This window comes from Megalobrama amblycephala, linkage group LG1 (assembly GCF_018812025.1).
Source record: "Megalobrama amblycephala isolate DHTTF-2021 linkage group LG1, ASM1881202v1, whole genome shotgun sequence".
NCBI classification, from domain to species: Eukaryota; Metazoa; Chordata; class Actinopteri; order Cypriniformes; family Xenocyprididae; genus Megalobrama; species Megalobrama amblycephala.
The window spans coordinates 68,499,856-68,523,878 of record NC_063044.1 but is presented as its reverse complement, the minus strand read 5'-3'; the positions used below and the strand labels follow the sequence as shown (position 1 = coordinate 68,523,878).

Here is a 24,023-nt window from a genome sequence, read left to right as displayed (position 1 = left end):
CTATTTTTCTCAGTGTCTGTGTAATAAAAATAAGTTCAACCCCTGACTATTCCTCCAACTAAGATTGGAATCTGCTATTTCAGTGATCTGCTAATTGAAAATGCGTATCAATTGTTTGTGTTTATATATATATATATATATATATATATATATATATATATATTTGAGCTGCTGTTGTTGCATAAAGTATAGGTTTTATATTATATTTAAAGATTGGAACATTGGGTCTTCATTTCTGACTTGCTGTGTTTAAGCATTTACAAATAAGATGAGAAAGATCCATGATTTTGGTATGAGGTAAGCTTATGTGAAATGTAAGCATTTAAGAAATGTGTTAATTGACTGTATTTTGTGTGAAAACGACATGAATTGTGTTAATAGTATGGCCACAACAGACGGATGTTCTGCTAAATGTATTTTTATAGTTTTGAAAATCTGACTACAGTTTGGACAAAAGTATGTTAGTAATTGGAAAAACATTTTTGTGTGAAAATCATACATATGAGGTGGTGAGGGGTAAAATGCACACAGTATTCATACAAATACTTTAGCTAAAATAATATATTTTTAATAATGTCTAGGTTAATATTTGTTTAAAAGAATAACTTTAGCAAAGTTTGTACTATTTTCTCTTTATTTTGATAAATAAAAGAATTAATATATGTTAATGTCATTAAAATAGGTCTATGTTAATATAATATAGTGTGGATATTAATATATAGTGTGGATGAGGAGCGTTTTTAAATGAAAACTGTTTTCAACACATACTTTTTTATGGTGTTATCCACACCAATGATTAAAACGCTGTCAAAGACACAGGAGATGAATAATAGACTTTTTAAATTGATTAGGGTGAATTCAGGGTGATTGACACTTTTTCCAGTTCATCTCAATGGCAAAAAGTGTCCCAATCACCCTGAATTCACCCTAATTATCTTGCTTTATTGCACTCTATATCAAATGACTATTTTTAACTTAATTACAAAGATGACCGGCCATGGTTTAATCTCAGAGCGGTTCTGTTCAAAGTAAATGCTGCGCGCTTCACTGCATGTGTTGTGAGTATTTCCCAGTCCGATCTGGTTTTTCATCTCAGGAATCTCATCAATCTCATCCGGACCTTCATCTGAAACTACAGAAGAAGATCCCATCACTCATTTATCAACATGTTTAATTAGATCTCACACCACATAGAAACGTCTCGGTTACGTATGTAACCCTCGTTCCCTGAAGGAGGGAACGGAGACGTACGTCAGTAGTGACCGACGAATTGGGATATCGCTTAGAGAGCCCTATCAGCTTCGTGTGAACTAAAACAAGCCAATGGAATTGGCGTGCGATATTTGCATAATGCGCACCGCCCCCGACAGGTGAATATAAATAGGAAGTGGATGCAATCGCACTCTGTTTTTCGCTGAGGAGACAACTGGTGTCCGCACTACAGCGAGGGTACAGGAACTGTGGCGACGGGACGTACGTCTCCGTTCCCTCCTTCAGGGAACGAGGGTTACATACGTAACCGAGACGTTCCCTTTCAGTCGGTCACGTTCGACGTACGTCAGTAGTGACCGACGAATTGGGATCCCAACTAAAGCGCCACAGTTACGAAACCCCTTCCAGTGCCCAGCGCAAGCTCGGCTACCCATAGCACCAGCTGGAACGGTGAAGGGGCGAGCTTACGCCGAGAGAGTTTACTGCTGTCTTACCGAATACCCACTAAGTAAACTAGACTACACTGGGGAAGCGAACCCGTAAGGGACGCTGCGGAGGCCACTACCTACCCAATGGGGGAGGAGTTTACGTGGAGAATACACATATGGACTGGCCCGGGGGGCAGTACGCATATGGGGTCCCTGGGATGGCTCCACCTGGGTAGGGGGAGACTCATCTGACAGGTGACAGCAGAGCTGGCTCTGCTAAGGGAAAGACACGGGCTCGCCGTAGGGAGTTTAGACCCGTGGACAATACACATATGGGACCGCTCACGTAGAGGGGTCACGACATATGGGCCCCAGCCAACAGACAGCGTCAGCGACGGATGTAGGCCTGGCATCAGACACTCCGCAATGTCCGAGCCGAAGGGGGAGGCGGAGGAACTCGACAGGGTTCGCCAAGCGGGGAACACGACTGGAGTAAAAGTATGCACGTATCCGGCCAGGGGGCGGGAATGGCATTGCAAGCCGACACTTAGAGCGGGTACAACACGTCTACCGACTAGTAGATGCGAGTACACGTGAAGATACCGGCTCTACACGTAGGCTATAAAACCTAGCGAACGTGTTAGGTGTCGCCCAGCCCGCAGCTCTACAGATATCTGTCAGCGAGGCGCCATGAGCCAGCGCCCAGGAAGAGGCCACCCCTCTGGTGGAGTGGGCTCTCAACCCGAGCGGGCAAGGCACGCCCTGGGATTCATACGCCAAGGCGATGGCATCCACTATCCAGTGGGCCATCCTCTGCTTGGAGACAGCCTTTCCCTTCTGCTGGCCTCCGTAACAGACAAAGAGCTGATCTGAGGTCCTGAAGCCTCGCGTTCTGTCCACGTACACACGCAGAGCGCGGACGGGACAGAGCAAAGCTAGGGCTGGGTCTGCCTCCTCCGAGGGCAGCGCTTGCAGGTTCACTACCTGATCTCTGAAGGGAGTGGTAGGAACCTTGGGCACGTATCCAGGCCGGGGTCTCAGGATGACGTGAGAGTCACCGGGCCCGAATTCTAGGCACGCTTCGTCGACCGAAAACGCATGCAGGTCCCCTACCCTCTTCAGGGAAGCCAATGCAACCAGAAGGACAGTTTTTAGGGACATAACCTTCAGGTCGACTGATCGCAAAGGCTCAAAGGGATGACCCCGGAGAGCTGTGAGAACCAGGGTCAGATCCCAAGAGGGTACGGAGGAAGGGCGAGGAGGATTCAGTCTCCTTGCCCCCCTCAGGAACCTGACGATCAGATCGTGTTTCCCCAGGGACTTACCCTCAACTGCGTGGTGATGTGCAGCGATAGCGGCAACATACACCTTCAGGGTGGAAGGAGACAGCCTTCGCTCCAACCCTTCTTGCAGGAAGGAAAGCACAGATCTGACCGAGCATGATCGGGGGTCCTCTCGGCGAGAGGCGCACCATTCGACGAACAGGTTCCACTTCAGCGCGTAGAGACTCCTAGTGGAAGGAGCTCTAGCGGAAGTGATGGTGTCTACGACCGCTTGTGGGAGATCACTCAGAACCTCCGCATCCCGTCCAGGGACCACACGTGGAGGTTCCACAGATCGGGACGCGGGTGCCACAGGGCGCCCCGTCTCTGAGTCAGGAGGTCCTTCCTCAGAGGAATCGGCCAGGGAGGGGCTGTCGCGAGGAGAATGAGGTCTGAGAACCAGGTCCGAGTGGGCCAGTACGGAGCCACTAACAGAACCTGCTCCTCGTCCTCCCTGACCTTGCACAGGAGTTGTGCGAGAAGGCTCACTGGGGGAAACGCATATTTGCGTAGACCCGGGGGCCAGCTGTGTGCCAGGGCATCCGAGCCGAGCGTGCCGCCGGTCAGGGAATAGAACCACTGGCAGTGGGCAGTTTCCGGGGAGGCAAACAGGTCTACCTGGGCCTCGCCGAAACGCTGCCAAATCAGCTGAACCGCCTGGGGGTGGAGCCGCCACTCGCCCGCAAGTGGAGGCTGCCGTGACAGCTCGTCGCCCGCACGGTTGAGCACACCTGGGACATGAGTGGCCCGAAGGGACCTCAGATGCTTCTGACTCCACAACAAGAGATGGCGGGCGAGTTGCGACATGCGACGGGAGCGTAGACCACCTTGATGGTTGATGTACGCAACGGCCGCAGTGCTGTCCGAACGGACCAGTACATGCTTGTCTGACAACAGCTCCTTGAAGCGGGTCAGAGCAAGACGTACTGCTAGCAACTCGAGGCAATTGATATGCCAATGCAGCTGAGGCCCCGTCCAAAGACCCGACACTGCATGCCCGTTGTACGTGGCCCCCCATCCCGTGGCAGAGGCATCTGTGGAGACCACAGCATGCCTGGACACTTGTTCCAGGGGTACTCCGGCCCGCAGGAACGAAGGGTCCGACCACCGGACAAGGGTGCGGCGGCAGCTCGGTGTCACGGGGACACGGAGCGTGCCGCGCTGCCACGCCCATCTCGGGACCCGGCCGCGGAGCCAGTGTTGAAGCGGTCTCATATGGAGCAATCCGAGCGGCGTGACCATGGCTACAGATGCCATATGCCCCAGGAGCCTCTGAAAATCTTTCAGTGGAGCCGCTGTCCTGCGCTTGAGCGAGCTCAGGCAGTTCAACACCGACTGGACGCGCGCCTCGGTGAGACGCGCAGTCCGTGCGACCGAGTCTAGCTCGAGACTGAGATAAGAGATCCTCTGCCCGGGGGCGAGTTTGCTCTTGTCCCAGTTGACCCGAAGACCCAACCGGCTGAGGTGAGCTAAAACCATGTCCCTGTGTTCGCACAACTGCTCTCGCGAGCTGGCCAGGATCAGCCAGTCGTCGAGATAGTTGAGGATACGAACGCCCTGTTCCTTGAGGGGAACAATGGCCGCCTCCGCAACCTTCGTAAAGACGCGGGGGGACAGGGCCAGCCCGAAGGGTAGGACTTTGTACTGATATGCCCGACCCTCGAACGCAAACCGCAGGAAGGGTCTGTGTCGAGGCAGAATCGAGACATGAAAGTACGCGTCCTTCAGGTCGATTGCTGCAAACCAATCCCGGGGACGGACGCATTCGAAAATGCGCTTCTGCGTGAGCATCTTGAACGGCATCTTGTGGAGATACCGGTTCAGGACGCGCAGATCCAGGATTGGCCGTAGCCCACCGCCCTTTTTCGGTACAATGAAGTAGGGGCTGTAAAACCCCGACTTCATATCGGCTGGAGGGACCGGCTCGATTGCATCCTTCGCCAGGAGGACAGCAATCTCCGCCCGGAGAACAGGTGCACTGTCCAATGACACCTGAGTGAAGTGGACACCCCTGAAGACCGGGGGATGCCGGGCGAACTGAATCGCATAGCCGAGTCTGATAGTGCGAATGAGCCAGCGGGACGGGCTGGGAAGCGTGATCCACGCCTCCAGACTCCGAGCCAGCGGGACCAAAGGCACCACAGACGCACCGGGGGTGGGGCAGCAAGGTAGAGTGGGACCCAACTCGGACGGCATGGGAGCGGCCCGGAGTGTGGTCGAACTCTGGGAGGCAGCAGTGCATATGGGAGACGGCGCACGGGGCGCGGGCTGCACCATCACACTGCCACCTGCTGGCGAAATGGGAGGGGGCTGCGAGTGGCGAGGCGGGGCCTGGCACACTGGCAGGCGCACCCTGTTGTGACCTGGAGTTTGAGGAAACTGCTCTTTTTGTGATAAAGTGGGTACCGCTGGACTCCGGGGAGCCAGCGGCGGTAGATGGACAGACATCACAAATTCCCCCCGGCCCTCCTCCGGGGGTGGGAGAGAAGGTGGAAAACTCTCCCGAAGAGCAAGATCCTTCCCCTCCAGGTTGCCCGTCTCAGGGCCGTGACTTCCTTTTGCGTTTGCCACCTGGCTTGGCTGAGACGGGCTGGGCACCACGTCCGCGACCGGCACCCTGCTGCTTGGCTGGTGTAGGCTGCTGCTTTGCCGAACCAGCAGGGGCGGAGGACGACGCAGGCGGGCGCCCTCGGCGACGGGCGGGCTGAGGCTGAGCCACGGGCGGGTGGGTGGAGGCAGCAGCGGACCGCCGTGGCATGACGTGTTTGATAGCCTCAGCCTGCTTCTGTGCGGCGGAGAACTGTTGGGCGAAGCTCTCCACCGCGTCGCCGAAGAGGCCGACCGGGGACAGGGGGGAATTCAGGAACCGCTGCTTGTCGGTTTCCCGCATGTCCGCCAAGGTCAGCCAGAGATGGCGTTGCTGGACTACCAGGGTAGACATCGCATGACCAACAGCGCGTGCTGTCACCTTCGTCGCCCGGAGGGCAAGGTCGGTGGCAGCGCGTAGCTCCCCAAGCAGTTGTTGGTCAGGCCCTTCCTGGGGCATCTCCGACAGCGCTTTTGCCTGGTAAACCTGCAAAAGGGCCATCACGTGCAGGGCTGAGGCAGCCTGCCCACAGGCGCTGTAAGCCTTCTCAGTCAGACCGGCTGAGAACTTACAGGCCCGGGACGGGAGACGCGGCTCACCACGCCAGCCAGTGGCCGTTGGACACAGCTGCATCGCAACGGACCGCTCGACTGGCGGGATCCTCGCATACCCCCTGGCTTCCCCGCCGTCCAGGGAGGTGAAGGCGGACGAGGGACCGGGCCTTGCACGAGCACTATACGGTGTTTGCCAAGACCTGGTCACCTCATCGTGCACTTCCGGGAAGAATGGCATTGGGGCGGGACGCTGGACATGACCAGCGCGACCCCCCCCCAAGTACCAATCATCCAGCCGAGATGGGCCGGGACAGGGTGGAGGGTTCCACTCGAGCCCGACACACAAGGCGGCCCGGGAAAGCACAGCCGTCAACTCGGGATCCGACTCGGCCACCGCTACCGTCCCGGAGGGCGGCAGCGCGTCCGGATCTTCCTCCCCCGAGGACCCTGGCTCACCTTCCGATGCAGAGATCGACATCCGGTCCGCCGCAGGCGCACCAAAGGTAACGGCTGGACAGTCCGTAGAGGGCCCAGCGGAAACCAACGGCGGCACGACGGGTTGCGGTGCTGATGAGGCGGCAGGGGCCCGCGGAGCGTTTCCGCTCGGCGGGGAAGCCCTGACCGTAATCCTCAGGTCACCCTTCCCATACACCGCCTTACCGTCATTCCGGCCCGGGCCGGAAAAAACGGTTGAACGGGGCATAGGAGAGGGGACCCCCGCTTCCTGAGACCTCAGGAAGGAGAGTCTAGACCTCAGCACCGCGATAGTCATATTCCCGCAATGGGAACATGAACCATCCACAAAAGCTGCTTCAGCGTGCTGAACGCCCAAACACGAGATGCAGCGATTGTGCCCATCAGCAGGGACCAGGGAACGACCGCACCCAGTAACGCACAGACGAAATGACATACTGTCAGGGTTCGTCTGTAAAGCTCTTTTAGAAGGGGAAAGATCAGCTCACTTGTGCTGAAGCACACAGGGAGTGACGTGATGCGCTCAGGTACACCACTCCCTGAACACACCGAGGAACCGGCCCAAATCGCAACACGCACACACACTTTTAGAGTGTTGCTGTTACAACAGCAGTTGAGAGCTTATAGCTCGGCTCCTCGGAAGCTCGCGACCTCGCTGGAGTGCCTTCACTACCAACACGAACAGCGCGCTGTTAATCCTCTTCTGAGGCAGTTTTAGTTTCAGTTTAAACAAAGTCTGAAGCAGGACACCAGTGTATGGCTCCGAAGCGAAAGACAGAGTGCGATTGCATCCGCTTCCTATTTATATTCACCTGTCGGGGGCGGTGCGCATTATGCAAATATCGCACGCCAATTCCATTGGCTTGTTTTAGTTCACACGAAGCTGATAGGGCTCTCTAAGCGATATCCCAATTCGTCGGTCACTACTGACGTACGTCGAACGTGACCGACTGAAAGGGAACTTGCATTATTGACAACAACTTACAATTGATAAGCATGTCCATGCTGCTACTCCTTTTGATCCATTTCCCTTCATTCTCCATCGTCAGGCCTTCAGTCTTCTGCAGTAGTACTTGAATCTCAACGTTTGCTTCTTTCTTGTAATTAAGACCATGAAAGCTTCCTCCAAATTCAGTCGGCAGCTGCTGATGATCTTGGTGTACATGTTCATCAATGGTCTGATCCAGATCTTCCGGTTCATTCTTGTTGCAAACAGAATCATGATATTTTTCTGAAATTCAGGATTTTTTTTTTTTTTAACTTTCATTCTCCCAGTATAGTGTAAAACAATAATTAAATAAATATTAAACACCATTACAAAACAAAAATAAGGTCTGTTCACATTAACTAGTCATAACTGGATTTAGATCAGAACATTAAACACCAACATGACTGTAATTGAAATCAAAAACATAAATAACACTTAATTTCAGCAATTTCAGCACTAAACAAAGGATGCTGGGAACTACCGATCTACATATTGTATTATCTTAGAACTGTACATTTCTGAATATAGACATAATTTGGACGGTAACCTCAGATCACTCTAAATCATAATGAAGAAACATGTGTTTTCTGTAAAGCTGCTTGGAAATGACATGTCTATTGTGAAAAGTGTTACACAAATAAATGTGAATTGAACATATTAAGGTTGGATATATTAATGTTTAGCCGTTGCTTTAACTCATTTTAAATAAATAAACTGAACACAAGCAGTAAAAATCAATTTTATCAGTGTACAGAAAGCTCTAAATCTATACAGAGTTATTTTGTGTCTTAATGAAGCTGATTTCTGTCAAGTTTCTGTCACTTCAGTCTAGTGTACACCGTGGTCTCTAGTATGTCTTGTTTCATGTTTAGAGCGTGGTGTTTGGATCCCAGCACTCGAGTCTAGTTCAGTTTCGAGTTCACTCTTCTGTCTGCATGTGTTGTGTTCTGTGTAACGCATGGTTCGTGTTTACATCAGCCGCGGGCTTCCATGGTATTGTGCTGTGCTGCATGCAGCTTGTGCTTTTCATTGGCTGTGTGCTTTCATTTTCCCATGTTTTGTGTGAACGCACGGCTTAACTTTGTACTCAATATCAGTCACAAGGACATCATGTCAGATATGCCATAGAGGAGTAAATCATAAATTATATTCACCTCTTAATGTCAGTCTCATCATTTAGTTTCCCTCATGGAAGGAAAATATATATCCCTATATATGAATGATAAATATATTGCATGATTTAACAGTATACTTGAAAATATACAGAAAAAATATATTGTGTAAATATATTACAACATATTGAATGATACATAAGGAATTGACGCTTTTCATATATTTCATATATATACGTTTACTAATATATCATACTGTATGTCATATTATATTCAGTAATACACTTAATATATAGATTCATATGTGATCAGATATGGTATTGTATGCATAATATATTGCAGATATATTTACTCATGAGGTATAAACACATATATGGTGCAATATATTATGCAAATCATTTCTTATATTTTATAATTATTTACATTTTAAATGTTTCATATTTTCAAGTTAACAAAAGCACCTTAAAGTTCTTGCCAAAGAAACTATCACTGTGCTATAGCGTTCACAGCTGTTATTTTTTAAATAAAGTTATTATAGTTTTAATGTTGTTCAGCGGATCATAACCTAACCTCAGACTCTACTCTTCAACATGGTGACCCTAAAAACTCACACATACCAGAAAACCTTTTAAATTCTAAAATAATATAACTTTAAACACTAACAGATCTCCCCCTATATCAATATTGTGCAAAACACATGAAATAGCACTTAATTTTAATATTTTCAGTCAGAAACAAAGCATGCTGGGAACTAGACGTATGTTGTAACCACTGATTGTAACTCATTGTGTGTATATATATGTGTGTACAATACATTCACATTGATATGGAAACACATATGTACAATATATGTACATAATAAAGGATAAAATTTTATGAATGTAATGCTATTATGGTCTTCATTTATAAGTATTTTATATGTATCAATACATAGCCATACATGGTCAATGCATGTATTGCAGTATATTGAAAAATATATGCACTAGTTTCCCATATATGGTAATGTATTATATAATATATTGCATTATATTTTGCAGTATATTCCCATATATTTTTGTTCCATAAGGGTATGTGAAGTCTGACTGACCAAATTAATCACTCGTGACTCAGCTGAAGATCTTTTTATGCAGCATGAAAGAGAAATGCCAGAAGAACAATTGTGATGATGAAAAGAGGCAAAATCCACCACAACTGATCTATACAAGCTACACAATGTAAAATCAGCTGATTGACAAGAAACAACAACACATGAATTAATGAGCTATACTTTACATATGCTCTTTCTCTAAACTTTGGCATCTGATCTTCAGTCAGATATTTCAGACTCAATCATCACCTGAACTCACGTGAATCTGGAGTGTGTGTCGATCCACCGCTGGAGTCTGTGTCATTAAACACTGAAAAACACATTCATAACCATCATGATTCACTTACAGAAGATTCACTTCAACACAGAGTCTGATCTGAATCAGGACAGATTGATGTGTTTTACTGAAGTGTCTCTCACCTCTGAACATGGTCTCCATTTCCAACTGAAATGAAAGAAAGAAGCGTTAGAGCAGCTTTTATAGAGGTTATGAAGGATTAAATATGAAAACAGATGAATAATTGAGTTGATTTACTTTTGATTCATCAGAGATGATCTCATGATTCAGATTCACACAGTCAGAAGTGACGAGATGATCAGATGAGACAGACGTCACTGGATACATCAGTTTGTGTGGATCTGATGGATCTGCGATCAGAGGCCCGTCCTGAACAAATCAAACACAAGAGGATCAGATAACGTGTGTGTGTGTGTGTGTGTGTGTGTGTGTGTGTAACAGTCACCTCAGTATACCAGCTCTGTTCACAGTCAGGATCGTTGAGTGTTTGATTCAGAATCACAGGCAGAATCACGAACACAAACCCCACTGCTGTCTGAATCTCTGCACACGACACACTGATGTTGGACATGATTCACTGCTGAAAAGAAATACTATTTTTAATCACAGAACAAATAATTGAATTGCATGACTTTTCTTACAACAAACATTTGAACATTAGTGGAAAGGATGTATTGTTGAGGATTTTAATATTAAGATTCTCATGATTCTCTCTTCTGTAATTTATCATCTGAAAATAATGTAAATTAAAGCTGCAAGCAGCGATGGAAGGGCCCTCGCACCCGGACTCACAGCCACCACATTAGGAAAACAGTGAACAGTGGGTGACATGCATGTAAGCGAGTAAATACAAGAGAATTATGGCAAAGTCATTTCAAAGTGCCACACTTCCTGCTGCCAACATGTGGCGCTTTGACCATAACTGAATATTGCAATGTCGATGTCTTCAGACCAGGACTTTTATCACACATGTGAAGTTTGGAGCAGATCGGACATAGTATGCCTGAGTTACAACAGCTTCCTTTTTCATGGCGAAACATCAGACTTTGTCAGGCCGCCACGGACACGCCCTTCAGTGAAAACTCAAGATCTTTGATATTTATCATCGCTAAGGTCTTAAGATTAGACTGACAACATATGATGTTGATCTGGTTAAATCTCCATGAGGAGTTAATCACAGTGTAAAACATGTCATTTCCTGTTGCCTGCAGGTGGCGCTATGACTGTAACTGAATATTGTTATGAAGATGCCTTCAGGTCAGGACTCTAATAAAGCATGTGAAGTTTGGGGCAGATCCGACATTGTTTGTCTGAGTTACAACAACTTCCTGTTTCATGGCGAAACATCAAACTTTGTCAGGCCGCCACGGACACGCCCTTCAGCGAAAACTCTAGATCTTCGCAATTTAACGTCTCAAAGGCCTTTAGATTAGACTGACCAAATATGACATTGATCTGATTAAAGCTCTAGGAGGAGTTCGAGTTTGTGTGTCACGGCCTATTTTCCTCTGTTACTGTGATTTTACTGGTGTGGCTATAATTGTATTTTGATCATTAATAAAATATGATTAATAATAAAATAATACATTTTAAATAAAATAAATTAAAAAAATTGTATAATATTTACTTTTTTTTACAGAACGCTTAAAACTTGATGGATTCAAAATGGTCGATATTCATATTCATGTATTTTATTGGCTTATGATTTATTAATATTACTCCATTTGCTCCATATATTAATCCTCATCATATTTTCAAGTATTTACTCTTTATTGTACTCCTTTATGGTAATTCTTCTTGTATATTTAAGAGTATGTATGCTTGTTATATTCAATAGTTCTTCAAGTGTTTCAATGTGACAGGTCATGTTGACACTTTGTGGTCAGATATTGGACGCCTGCCAAGTACTGCAGAAGCGATGATGGTTTCAGGATTAGTTGCTCAGTTGAACTTCATTGTATGAAAATATGTCTTTTTCCATCTCTGCAGACATGAGATAACACAAGATCTGCAATATTCTCTTAAGGGTGTCAAAACAACTCCTCATATTTTCATCTATCTTTGACATTTGGCCAGTCACTCTAACCTAGCCGTTACACCAACTATGACATAATGGATAAGTCTGTTTGACCTTTTCTTATTAGACCAAAACATAAGTTTGAGTGGGATGTAAGTTTTCCTGTGCTTATGGTATAAAACGGACTGGGTCTTTGATAGTGGGGCTCTTTTTGGTTTCTGCTTCATCTCTCATTTCATTCTGGCAATATCTTGATTTTGTTCCTTCATCTCGTCATCTGTTAAATATACTCTAGATTTTTATTATAAACTATTATTTACTTGATTCATTTGTTTGTCACTATAGTTTTTGCTTAATAAATGTATTATTCTCTATTCAAATATGATCTTGGACATTGCTGGACTGCCTGGAACTCATTGCCTTCATTGCCTGTTTTTGCATCAAAATTACTGTAGTTATTTTTACAGTAATTTTACTGTGGTATGAAATACAGTAGCTAGTGGATAATTGTTGCCATTAAGTTACTGTTAATTTGACAATATAAGATACAGTACAGATAATAATTTGCTTCCTAATCTAGCTGTCAAAAACCTGCCATTACTAATTATTAATATTTTTGGCTCCTTGATGAATTACTTTGTTCCTCTTGTACTTTTAATGAAGACTCCACTAAAAGAATAAATGTGTGAAATGTGCAGCAAGCTGAAATTTCAGCAGTATTTTTCCCTAGCAACAGACATGTGGTCCAGCACAAAAATGACACCGACTTAACATTTCATTGACACCTAATGGACACTGTATCAAAATGGCTGCAAACAAGCTTTCTTTTTCCAGGGAAGGGAGCTACAGAAGCTCCAGGTCGAGCTTGATCAAACATTTTGGGAAGAGAACCTTGGATGTGGCTTGATATATTTTTCTCTTCAGCTTCTTCTTCACGGGTTGGAGGTCATTTTTGTTGCTTCAGATTTAAACTGCAAACCCATCTTTGATTTTTCTTCCTTTCAGTCATCTTAAACACAAAAAAAGGTGTTGAAAGTTAGTAATATTTCATTTTAAATGTCATCTTCATATTACAACAATAAAAGCATTTTTATTTATAACGGCAGCAGCAACACTAATATTAACAATAAGCAAACTAATTTGGCAAAGTCTACTCTTTCTCAAAGGAGATCATAAATAAATGACAAAGGAGTTTTTATAAACTTAATCATTTAAGTTTTAAAAGGTTTGTGTTGTTTAGGCTAAATGAGGACAAATACTTCACTGGAACACATAGGCATACATTTTCAGGAACAAATACATCATCGGCATAACTGAGTCCATCTCATCTGGCATGCTGTTATTGATGCATTTATGCAGAACTTATACTCACATTGCGAACTTGAGTGAAGATAATTCTTTTCCACAGAGCTGTAATTATTTAGACATTTATTAGCGATATAAAGTTTATATGTTAATATAATTTAGAGGGTGTTAATAAAGGAGAGAATCTCGTTCAATCAAGGGCCGTATGCACTCTGTCACCCTTTCCCCCCCACTTGACGCCCTGTGTGTGATCTTTGACTTGTTCATTAGTGTGTCTGTAAGGTTGTTTTTTGAGTTGCTGTATGCTCATCATTGTGTCATTCTTTAATGGGTGGATGATCAGGAATATCCCAGTATGGTCACTGTATGTAGCTTTGAACGGGGGCCCTCCACAATCCTGGAATTATAAGGGGTTCAAGCAGAGCGATCTTCCCTATACACAAACTACGTAAGTTGCGTAGGGCTCCGAACCACCAGGGGGCCCCCTTGCTCACACTATATAAAATAAACATGACGATAATTTACCATAATGTGAATATTTCTTTATAATATGCAAACTTATGTGTGATGTCTACTAAACATTGGCGGAGTCATGCAAAAATAGTTTAATAATGATTTATATTGATTTAATAACTTTTTCGTTGTGCAGTGGGGCAGATAATAACATGTGTCTACTTTAAAACCAATGCCCACAGTCTAAAATTAGCTAATTTAGAAAATTATTGTTGTATTTTCGTATGTTTTCCTGTTTTCTTCACTCTAAAAAATGCTGGGTTGTTGATTTGGGTCAAAATGGACAAACACAACCGTTGGGTTAGAAATTGAATTAAAAACATGTAACCCAGTGGCTGGGTTTGTCTATATTCGACTCCAAATTTGGGGTTAAACAACCTAGCATTTTTTATAGTTTAACACGCTGTCATTTCGTAAAATCGTGCATTTAGAAAGCCAAATCGGCAGTGTGTTATAGTTTTTCTGACAGCTAGATGGTGCCAGAGCATTACTACTATCAAAAAGCATTTAGCTGTCAACAGAAATTTGGTTTTAATTTTATTTAGCTAATTGTTTTTACTGACAATTAAACATTTTAATGGGTTTCCCTTTACATATTTTTATACATTTTTCATAACTTGCAGTTTATTTCCTTGATGTTTTAATTTCATTAGCTATAGAAATTTGGCAGTGCACCTTGCGTAAACCTTTGTAATTATTGGTTCTTGCAATAATTAAGATTATGTAAATTTGGGGTTTTAAGAATGCACTGACAGGGGCCCCTTCAGAAAAAATTCTTTGGGCCCCAGAAGTGTAGGATCAGCACTGGACTCCGGTTTGAACATAAAAGGATGAGCAGTTTCTGACATTTTCAGTGAGTCTGGATGAGTTAATCGGAGCTGCTAATGCCAAGATTACACTACAGGATTTTAACGAGCTTGATCGCTAACAGGTCGGACTGTGATCGGGGGAAAATCAGCGAGTGATCGGCGCTCACCAATCTTTGTGTGTGAACTACTCAACAACACATCAAAGAGCCTCGCTGACGCATCGCCAACACCAGACAAATATCTAGCATGCTAAATATCTTACAGATGGTCCAAAATGCTGCTGTAAGATTGATTTCAGGCACACGAAAGTTTGACCACATCTCACCCATTCTTATTTCACTAAACTGGTTAACAGTTAAATTTAGAATTAGTTTTAAAATTTTTTCTTTTGTTTTCAAATCCTTGCACAATCAAACCCCACTATATCTCTCAGAGGCAATCTATATTTATAAACCCAATAGGTCCCTAAGATCCAGTAATCTTGGTCTCCTCACTGTTCCTAGATCCATTGCAGATGTGATCGAGCCTTCGCTGTTGCTGGTCCTAATCTATGGAACAATTTACCAGCTTCTATCAGAGCTTCACCTTCTCTGTCTGTATTTAAATGGCGGCTTAAAAATCATCTTATGTCAATAGCTTTTATCTAGCCATGTAAATCTTATTGTTATGTGGTGTTTCAATGTTTTGTTGTCTCTTATTCATTTTATTCTATCTGTATTGTACAGCACTTTGGATCAACAAGTAGTTGTGTGAAAGTGCTTTATAAATAAATAAAAGAATAAAGAAAGAAAGAAAGAAAGAAAGAAAGAAAGAAGATAGATAGATAGATAGATAGATAGATAGATAGATAGATAGATAGATAGATAGATATCTGGAGCTGTCGGCCAACTCAATATCCTGTGGTGTCACGTGTCGTGGTGCAACAGCCAGTGAAATTCACACTTACATCTATGGAAGCAGCAATAGCAATCCATTGAAATATAATTTGCTGACATTTATTCATATCAGAAACACATTGTGTAAGTAACTATAAAGCTCACTCACTCTATTGTTCTCCTAGTTCATTGGTTAATGGTGGCTGAAATGCATCTTTACACACAACTGTCAGCCAGCATGGAGAGCTTCTTGAGACTCCAGAGACACCAGCAGCTTTCATTAATAAGCCTTTATCTGACCGAGTTCTGCTGTGCTCTAAATCACTCACAAATCTTATGATAATTTGATAATCTCCATTCAGTTTCACAACATTGCACCATTTCATGCTTTTCATCTTCAGAAAGATCTTTCTTCCTCCCCATATTGCATGAGAACTGTGACTTGCTTAATAATGTGGAACAACCTCTAAGTATGGTTTCCATAGACCTGGCAAATTATTTAGTCTGAGATTGATACCAGTTATCTAAAAAGACATGGATAAATAAACAAACTTTTTCTTAGAAAAACTAAAATCTGAATGTTTATTAATCTTACTGATATGTCACTTGCATAATAATTTTAATGTGGTGCAAGTAAAAACGTGACTGATGAATGTTTATTTTGTCATTTTATATATGCCACTTATATAATTAAATTTTATATTATATATTTTATATAATCCTATTGCTCAGAATAATTGTGAATGATTATGAATTGTCAAATAGCCAGCACTAAGTCATTATTGATGGAAGATTGCAACAGCAGTGGGGAAGATAAACAACAATGTGGTATTCTAATTTGTGTTAGAGTTAAACAATTCTGGATAAATAAAAAAAATAAAAAAATTGTTTTCTTCAAATACAAGTCATGATTCTCCAATAATTCTGAATGGACAGCTAAACAAAATGGTGTATAATTAAGTACTAACTATATCCTCTTCTTGGGAGCAGCAGCTCATTTGCATTTAAAGGGACACACACAAAAACAGAGCATTTTTGCTCACCCTCAAAAAGGGACAAATTTAACATGCTATAAAAAATTATCTGTGGGGTATTTTCAGCTAAAACTTCACATACACACATCAGAGACTTATTTTACATTTTGTAAAAGTGACCTCATATCACCCCTGTCACAATGAGTAATTAAATGACCCCTTAAAAGTGATAAAATTGAGGAATATAATATTGAGGAAATAAAGACAAACCTGAGTGTTGATTTCTGTGTCTTCTGTCCAACTCGAGAGGTCCAAACTGCAAATGAAAGCCCTCTGCTGGTCTTTATATAGCACAGCACTTTCATTGAAATCACATGACAAAGCAGAAAGCATAGTGAAAGTGAAAGTGAAAGTATTTTGTATTTAACTATGCAAACACACACACACACACACACACACACACACAAATTAACCTTTATGTTATTTATTTTACAGATTCATTCTGTCATATCACTTCTAAGTGTACTGAAGACTTTGAGAAATCATTAACAGTAGTAGTTCAGCTTCTCCAATCGGTCCTAAGTGTACTTAACTGTGCTTTTTTGAGACACCATGAAATATGAACTAAAATGTGCTTTTAATATAATATCTCTGTATTTAAAAAAACATATTTAGATACTACTTATAGTACATTTGAACCCAGAGTGTACTACAAGTGGAAACTAAATATATTTTTTTAAATATAGAGATAGTATATTATAAGCACATTTTAGTTCAAATTCATGCTGTCTCAAAATAGCACAGTTGAGTACACTCCAAGAGCAAAATTGTTTAAAAAAAAAAAAAACTTTCACTTTCTTACATCATGTGACTTACAGGAACTACTTTTACTCATCCATGTATATGCCAGCTGAAAACTTTCCTTTTATCTTTTTTGAGAATTTTCATGAGAGCAATGAGTAAGATCTGTATTTGTGGATCAGGTGATACGTGTGAATTCATTGACTCATTTCTGAGTCATTCCTATTTGATTCCTTGGGATTTTGAGCCTGCATGGTTTTCACTGGTTTAGCATTAGGCGGATTTCACACTGGGCTTGTTTGCCACGGTCCAAGCCCAGGCTTGATTGTTCCCGGTGCTCCCCGCAGCGTTGGTCTGGTTTCACACTCAAATTGATTCCATCTAACCCTGGTGCATTTATCTTAATTCTCGTTTCGTTTACACTGCACACGTGCCCACATAGCAAACAGACTTGGCCCAAATGTGGCCTCATAATGGCACTGCTGGCGTGTTGCCGGCACTGGCATGCATCATGTCAGCCAACCGTGGGCCATGTGTGGCAATGATGGCACTGCATGCGTGACGGCAGACAACATTTGGGCCGATTGTGGATGTGAGGTGTGTGGCCCAGATCAGTGTAACGATTATGTGCCATACTCTGTGTACTGGACAATTGTAAGTATTTAGGCCTGCTATATTCAAGGCAAGATTTACCCCCCCCCCCCCCCTCTCTCTCCTCTCTCTGAAACAGATGTAATGATTTTAATAATTAATAATATTAATTGACTTATATATATGAGTCATTTGAAAAAAAATGTCCAGATTTAAAAATGATAGGCTACAAACAAAATATGATAAAAAAAAATATTTTCCTAACAAGATAGTTATTATATATATATATATATATATATATATATATATATATATATATATATATATATATATATATATTTCCCCTACATAACAGTTTATTTAAAAATATATGTAAAGTTATAGTTACAACTGGGCGGTCAACTATTGTTTATTTTGGCGCGATCTCCACGGTAACACCAGCTTTTCTGGTTGGTGGATGAGGTTCACGTGATGCGTCGGTTGAAATTTCTCCCACTGAAGGGTGAAGACGTCTGTCGGACAACCGCTGTTCTAGGTAAGTGAAGTTATGTTGTGTACGACCTAACATTAGATGTTATGTTATGTTAGATGTTTTGAATCAATATTTGGCCTTTTGGAAAGAATTGAACTTAAAATTTTTTACAAAAAAGCCGCCAAATGCGGTTAAAACTCGCAGATTATTTTGGTTATTATGATTAATGAATTCCATCACTCGTAACAGCTATCTTTAAAAATAGAATAACAACCCATTTTTGGCGCTTTTTGAAATACATGAAACTCGGATGCCACTTAGTTCTTTATTGAAGTGAATTTTGCCTATAAGGTAGCTGATTCACTGCCCCTTGAACTTGAGAACCCAGATATGAGGATTGACGCGACCGGGGTGAGATAGACCGGCCTGCAGGATGTCCGAGGCGCGGTGCTTCCTGTCCAGTGTGCGGAACAATGTAGCCCACTGTTGTTAAACAATCACAGCAAAATCAGCAACAGTAATTGACTTTTTTAACTGAAAGTGATTCAAAGGTTGTACAATCAGATTTAATTATATCTAAATCTAATCTCTGACTTTGATAATCAGGATAGGTCTATGTCTGATATTTTTGTTTTAGCTAGTAGACATTCTTAAAACAATAAGAAAGCAATTTGTTATTTCGTAAGCATTTTGCATCAGTCCTGTAGAATCAAATCTGGAATAATCATTGTGTCACATAAACAAAGACATGTTTTTGGTATTTGTAGGAGGTCATTGTTAGTTTACATTAACCTATGCAATAAGTAACTGTTTAAGACAGACCAGTACATTTTGAAATTAAATGCACTTTTTTTGAGGTGGAAATAAGATGTTATGCTTTGAATGCGTTACATTATCAGTACTTCAACAGTGCATTGGTTACTCTGTTTACACCACAGTTTCCATATCTCAACATTTTTAAGGTTTTTGTTTGCTAAAATGGTCTTATTTGTCATAATACTGTTGTCAAACTCTGACAAGCCAGTTAGTCATTCAGTAGTGCCATATTATTGGCAATCATTTCCTGTAAAAAACACCAAAGCAACCTTATTTTTCATTTGTTACCTACATTTATTTACAGTAGATGGATGAATGTTTGTATATGTATTTATTAATTTTGTAATATTATTTTGTCTTTTAGCTGCTGTGAGGAAAAAATTGTCTGACACCACCCCAGACAGCAACATAGTGTGGCCCAGATCCGGCCCACATCCGGTACATGTGGTTTACACGCGGACCAGATGTGGGCCGGATCTGGCCCGACACTATGTTGCTGTCAGGGGCAAGACTAATAGTCTGCTGGAATAAGGAGAGAGCACTTGTGGAGAAATGAGGGGCTGCAGAGCTGTACTTCACTTCCTGAGGACAGTCCTAAATAGGATCACGTTCTCCCTCACACATAAAAACATTCTGATGTGTAAATTTGTTTTAAGTATTTTTTTTTTAATTTGCTCTATATTTGTTGAGAGTAAAATTACATTATAATATCTTTACATGTCAGTGCTAGATTCATTCATATATTCATGAGGTGGTAATAAGATATGCTTTGATTGTACTAAATAAAATAGCCTTCACACAGTTACACAATTCTGAATGTGGTTATTATTATTATTATTATTATTATTATTATTATTATTATTATTGGCTTGTGCAATATTGTTAAATAAACTAATTTTGAGAATTTAATTTTCTTGTGACTCATTTGTTCACATGGTTTGGGTAAGATTAGGCTGGGTATGGCTCATTTTTGGGGTTTCTGGTTAAAGGGTGGTGGTGATATGGTTAACATATGGCTGAGAATTGGTACCAATAATAAAACCTGTATTGGCCCACTTCAGGGCGAGTTAAGGGTGATTAACTGGCTGAGATTCGGGCCGGTTATGGCCCATGTGTGACCCCTGTCTTTAATCCAGTTCTGGGCCTCTTCAGTTCTATGCTCTACCAGACATCGGAGAGCAGCACTGAGTCGTGTCATCAACGTGACATTCACTGGGCATGATCGGAGAAGAAAAGAAGTGCATCCTTTCCCATATTTTACTTATCCCCCTCCATGAATTTGCCGCCGTAAACACGTCTTTGTACACTTTCAAACATGAATTGTACAAATGTGGTTACTTTCTAATCTCTTCGCACAAACACTCATCAAGTTCACTGTGTTTTTCTCTTTTTTTCAAGCGTGTTGTTAAACCAGTCTTTTCACATTCTTCTTTGACGGCTGAACACTGTGCTCAATATTGTGTGTATTGCCACCTAGTGGACTCTTCTATACTGCTTGCGCATGCCCCGGGTATACTTCGGTCGTCCGTGTTCGTGCACCATCCGCATGACATAATTTTCCGGCCGCACACCCTGGCCGCGTACAGGCCAAATTTCGAGACCACGCGGACAGTCCGCGTGCAACAGCGCATGCGCAAGCAGTAAAGAGTCCACTAGGTGGCAGTACGCACATTATTGAGCACAGTGTTCAGCTGTCGAAGAAGAGTGTGAAAAGACCAGTTTAAAAACACGCTTGAAAAAAGAAAAACACAGTGAACTTGACCAGCGTTTGTGCGAAGAGATTAGAAAGTAACCATATCTGTACAATTCATGTTTGAAAGAGTACAAAGACGTGTTTAGGGCGACAAATTCATGGAGGGGGATAAGTAAAAATATGGGAAAGGATGCACTTCTTTTCTTCTCCGATCATGCCCAGTGAATGTCGTGTTGATGACACTGCTCTCGACTGTACTGCGCATGTGACGAATGCGGTCATCTGCACGCATCCATGGTGTAGTATAATTTGAAAGACGCGCAGACGTGACTGCGCGCGTGATGCGTTCGGGCGCGTCCGCGTTCGTGCACCATCTGCATGACGTAATTTGTCATGCGGAGGGCTAGCGGCCGGGGCGTGCAACAGCGCATGCGCAAGGAGAAAAGTGTAAAAGAAAGAAAGAGTAGAAAGAAAGAGTGTAAAACATGCAGATTCTTTACAGATGACCCGATGTGATCTGTGATACACTTTATTTCGCGGCAGTTATCTTAGAAATAACACAAAGACATATATATTTATTTGAATGTAATGTGTATTTTCTGGTTGTATATAATGATTGTATAACATAACTGTGTAATAAACGTATTGGTTTTTAAATTAATGGGGCTATTAAATGTGTGTAATAAATTATTTAGTCATAACAGGCAGGATTGACAATATTATTATTCTGAAACCACACATTCTGAGGGGATCCCATGGGTTTATATATCTGTCAAAATGTCGCGGCAAGATTTGAACCGCATCCAGTCGAACAATTCGAACCAGTCAGGCAGAAGCGAGGCGTGGAACGTCATCAGTGACGTCACTGATCTAAAGCGACACAAGCTTCGATAAGCGCTTCACTGAAAGCTTCTGGGATTTCTCGACACACGCTCCGAAGCCTCGGCACAGACCGTAAGATCACTAGTAAAGAGCGATTCAAAAACAAGACGAGTAAACTCAGAAGCATGCCATCGTTTTTGATTCCTGTTCTCTTCTGAACTATGTTGCAATGGGCAGCACTATTTTTCGTCTCCGATCCTGCCTAGCGAATGTTGATGATTGATGACACAAGTCTGGTAAAGAGTATAGAAAAATTGTACTACGTATATGTCGAACTCGGTCATCCGCACACATAGACGGATCATGCGGATGGTGCACGAACGCGGACGGCCGAAGTATACCCCGGGCTTTAAAGGTGCCCTAGAATCGGAAATTTAATTTACCTTGGCATAGTTGTGTTGGGGATAAACAGTTTAGGACCCTTGACCAGATATGTTTAATAAAGACCCGGAGTCAAAGTTTAAAATAATTAATAAATTGAAGAAAAATTTAATGCTTACATTCACATTTTCAGACCAATTATACTCTAACAGAGTCGACTAACTACATCATTACTAAGGTAAAAATGATTCTGATTGGTTAAGAGAAGATAGACAAGATTAAAAAATTTTCCACACGTGGACAGATAGTAAGAAGCATATCTCCCTTTGTCACGGTGATGACGAGGGGGACCCTGCATTTAGGTACTGGATGTCCTTTTGGCGTCATGACATGGCGTCTGCTGGTCTAGCAGAGTGTTAGTTGTCCACCAGTACAAAGGGACCTGCACAAAACTCTTAGCGCACATACACAGATACACATGATTCACAGCTTCTTCAAGGCTGAAGCTGATCTGAGCTCCGCTCTGAGCAGGAAACTGTGCCCAAAACATAGTGATAACATGTTCTTTTCTCTCAGTGAGAGGTACAGAGGAAAATAGATGCTTTAACATACATTGAAGAAGTCATTCAAATAATTTAACAGAAATATAAATGTAGACTAATAAAAATATAAATTGAAGCGGCAGTGGATTCCAGAATCCACCCCTTCAGTTGAATAACAAGAGTTCAGTACATGGAAATGACATACAGTGAGTCTCAAACACCATTGCTTCTTCCTTCTGATGTAAATCTCATTTGTTTAAAAGACCTCCGAAGAACAGGCAAATCTCAACATAACACCGACTGTTACGTAACAGTCGGGATCATTAATATGTATGACCCCAATATTTGCATATGCCAGCCCATGTTCAAGGCATTAGACAAGGGCAGCCAGTATTAACGTCTGGATCTGTGCACAGCTGAATCATCAGACTAGGTAAGCAAGCAAGAACAACAGTGAAAAATGGCAGATGGAGCAATAATAACTGACATGATCCATGATAACATGATATTTTTAGTGATATTTGTAAATTGTCTTTCTAAATGTTTTGTTGGCATGTTGCTAATGTACTGTTAAATGTGGTTAAAATTACCATCGTTTCTTACTGTATTCACGGAGACAAGACTGTCGTTATTTTCATTATTAAACACTTGCAGTCTGTATAATTCATAAACACTTTGTAAAGATCCATTTGAGGGTTATATTAGCTGTGTGAACTTTGTTTATGCTGTTTAAGGCAGTCGAGAGCTCGGGGGTGGGGAGGTCGAGGATTTAAAGGGGAAGCACACTGAATCGGCTCATATTTAATGATGCCCCACAATAGGCAGTTAAAAAGATGAATAAAAAAAATCTATGGGGTTTTGAGCTGAAACTTTAGACACATTCAGGGGACATCTTAGACTTATATTACATCTTGTGAAAAAGCATTCTAGGGCACCTTTAAATGTGCAGAATTTTTATTTATTTTTTTATTAATGTGGTGTTATTAGGCTACAGCAGAGTAAACGACAACTGTGTTAACTGTATGTGTGCCACATGTAGATGGTTTTCTGCTGTTTGCAAGCAGCCTATTTTGAGGACACAGCTGATTGCCATTAATTTCCCGTTTTAATTGCATTTGCAAAGCACAAATACACTGCAGGCTCGCTCCTGCTCAAATCCAGAGTAAATCATCAACATTGTCACCTCTTATGTGTTTTACTGAAGTAAACATATTGTAATTGGTGAAAACGCATGCGCAGGTTACTTTACTTCCTGAACAAGAGCGCACTTTGTGCTTTCAGTCCGTGTTGCTTTCATATTCATGCGGACCACGGCGCAGTTCGAGTGCAGCCGAACTCAGACCATCTCCT

The 24,023-nt window shown here is 42.4% G+C and overlaps 1 protein-coding gene across 4 annotated transcripts; it reads right to left on the bottom strand.

Annotated features, from left to right (window-relative positions):
• Positions 1–379: 379 nt before the first annotated feature.
• Positions 380–16,906, bottom strand: LOC125247771. Of its 4 annotated transcripts, none has more exons than XM_048159251.1 (9): positions 16,826–16,886; positions 13,452–13,489; positions 12,971–13,088; positions 10,508–10,642; positions 10,300–10,431; positions 10,185–10,209; positions 10,024–10,074; positions 7,563–7,808; positions 380–1,132 (listed from the first exon to the last, which is right to left on the bottom strand). In XM_048159251.1, exons 4-9 carry the CDS (start codon positions 10,631–10,633, stop codon positions 957–959), a joined length of 756 nt encoding a protein of 251 aa, XP_048015208.1. In that variant the 5' UTR covers positions 10,634–10,642; positions 12,971–13,088; positions 13,452–13,489; positions 16,826–16,886; the 3' UTR covers positions 380–956. The 4 variants fall into 4 exon arrangements, with proteins under 4 accessions (XP_048015208.1, XP_048015224.1, XP_048015216.1 ...); XM_048159267.1 differs by having other exon boundaries at positions 10,508–10,639; XM_048159259.1 differs by lacking the exon at positions 13,452–13,489 and having other exon boundaries at positions 16,826–16,906.
• Between the last annotated feature and the right edge of the window lie 7,117 nt (positions 16,907–24,023).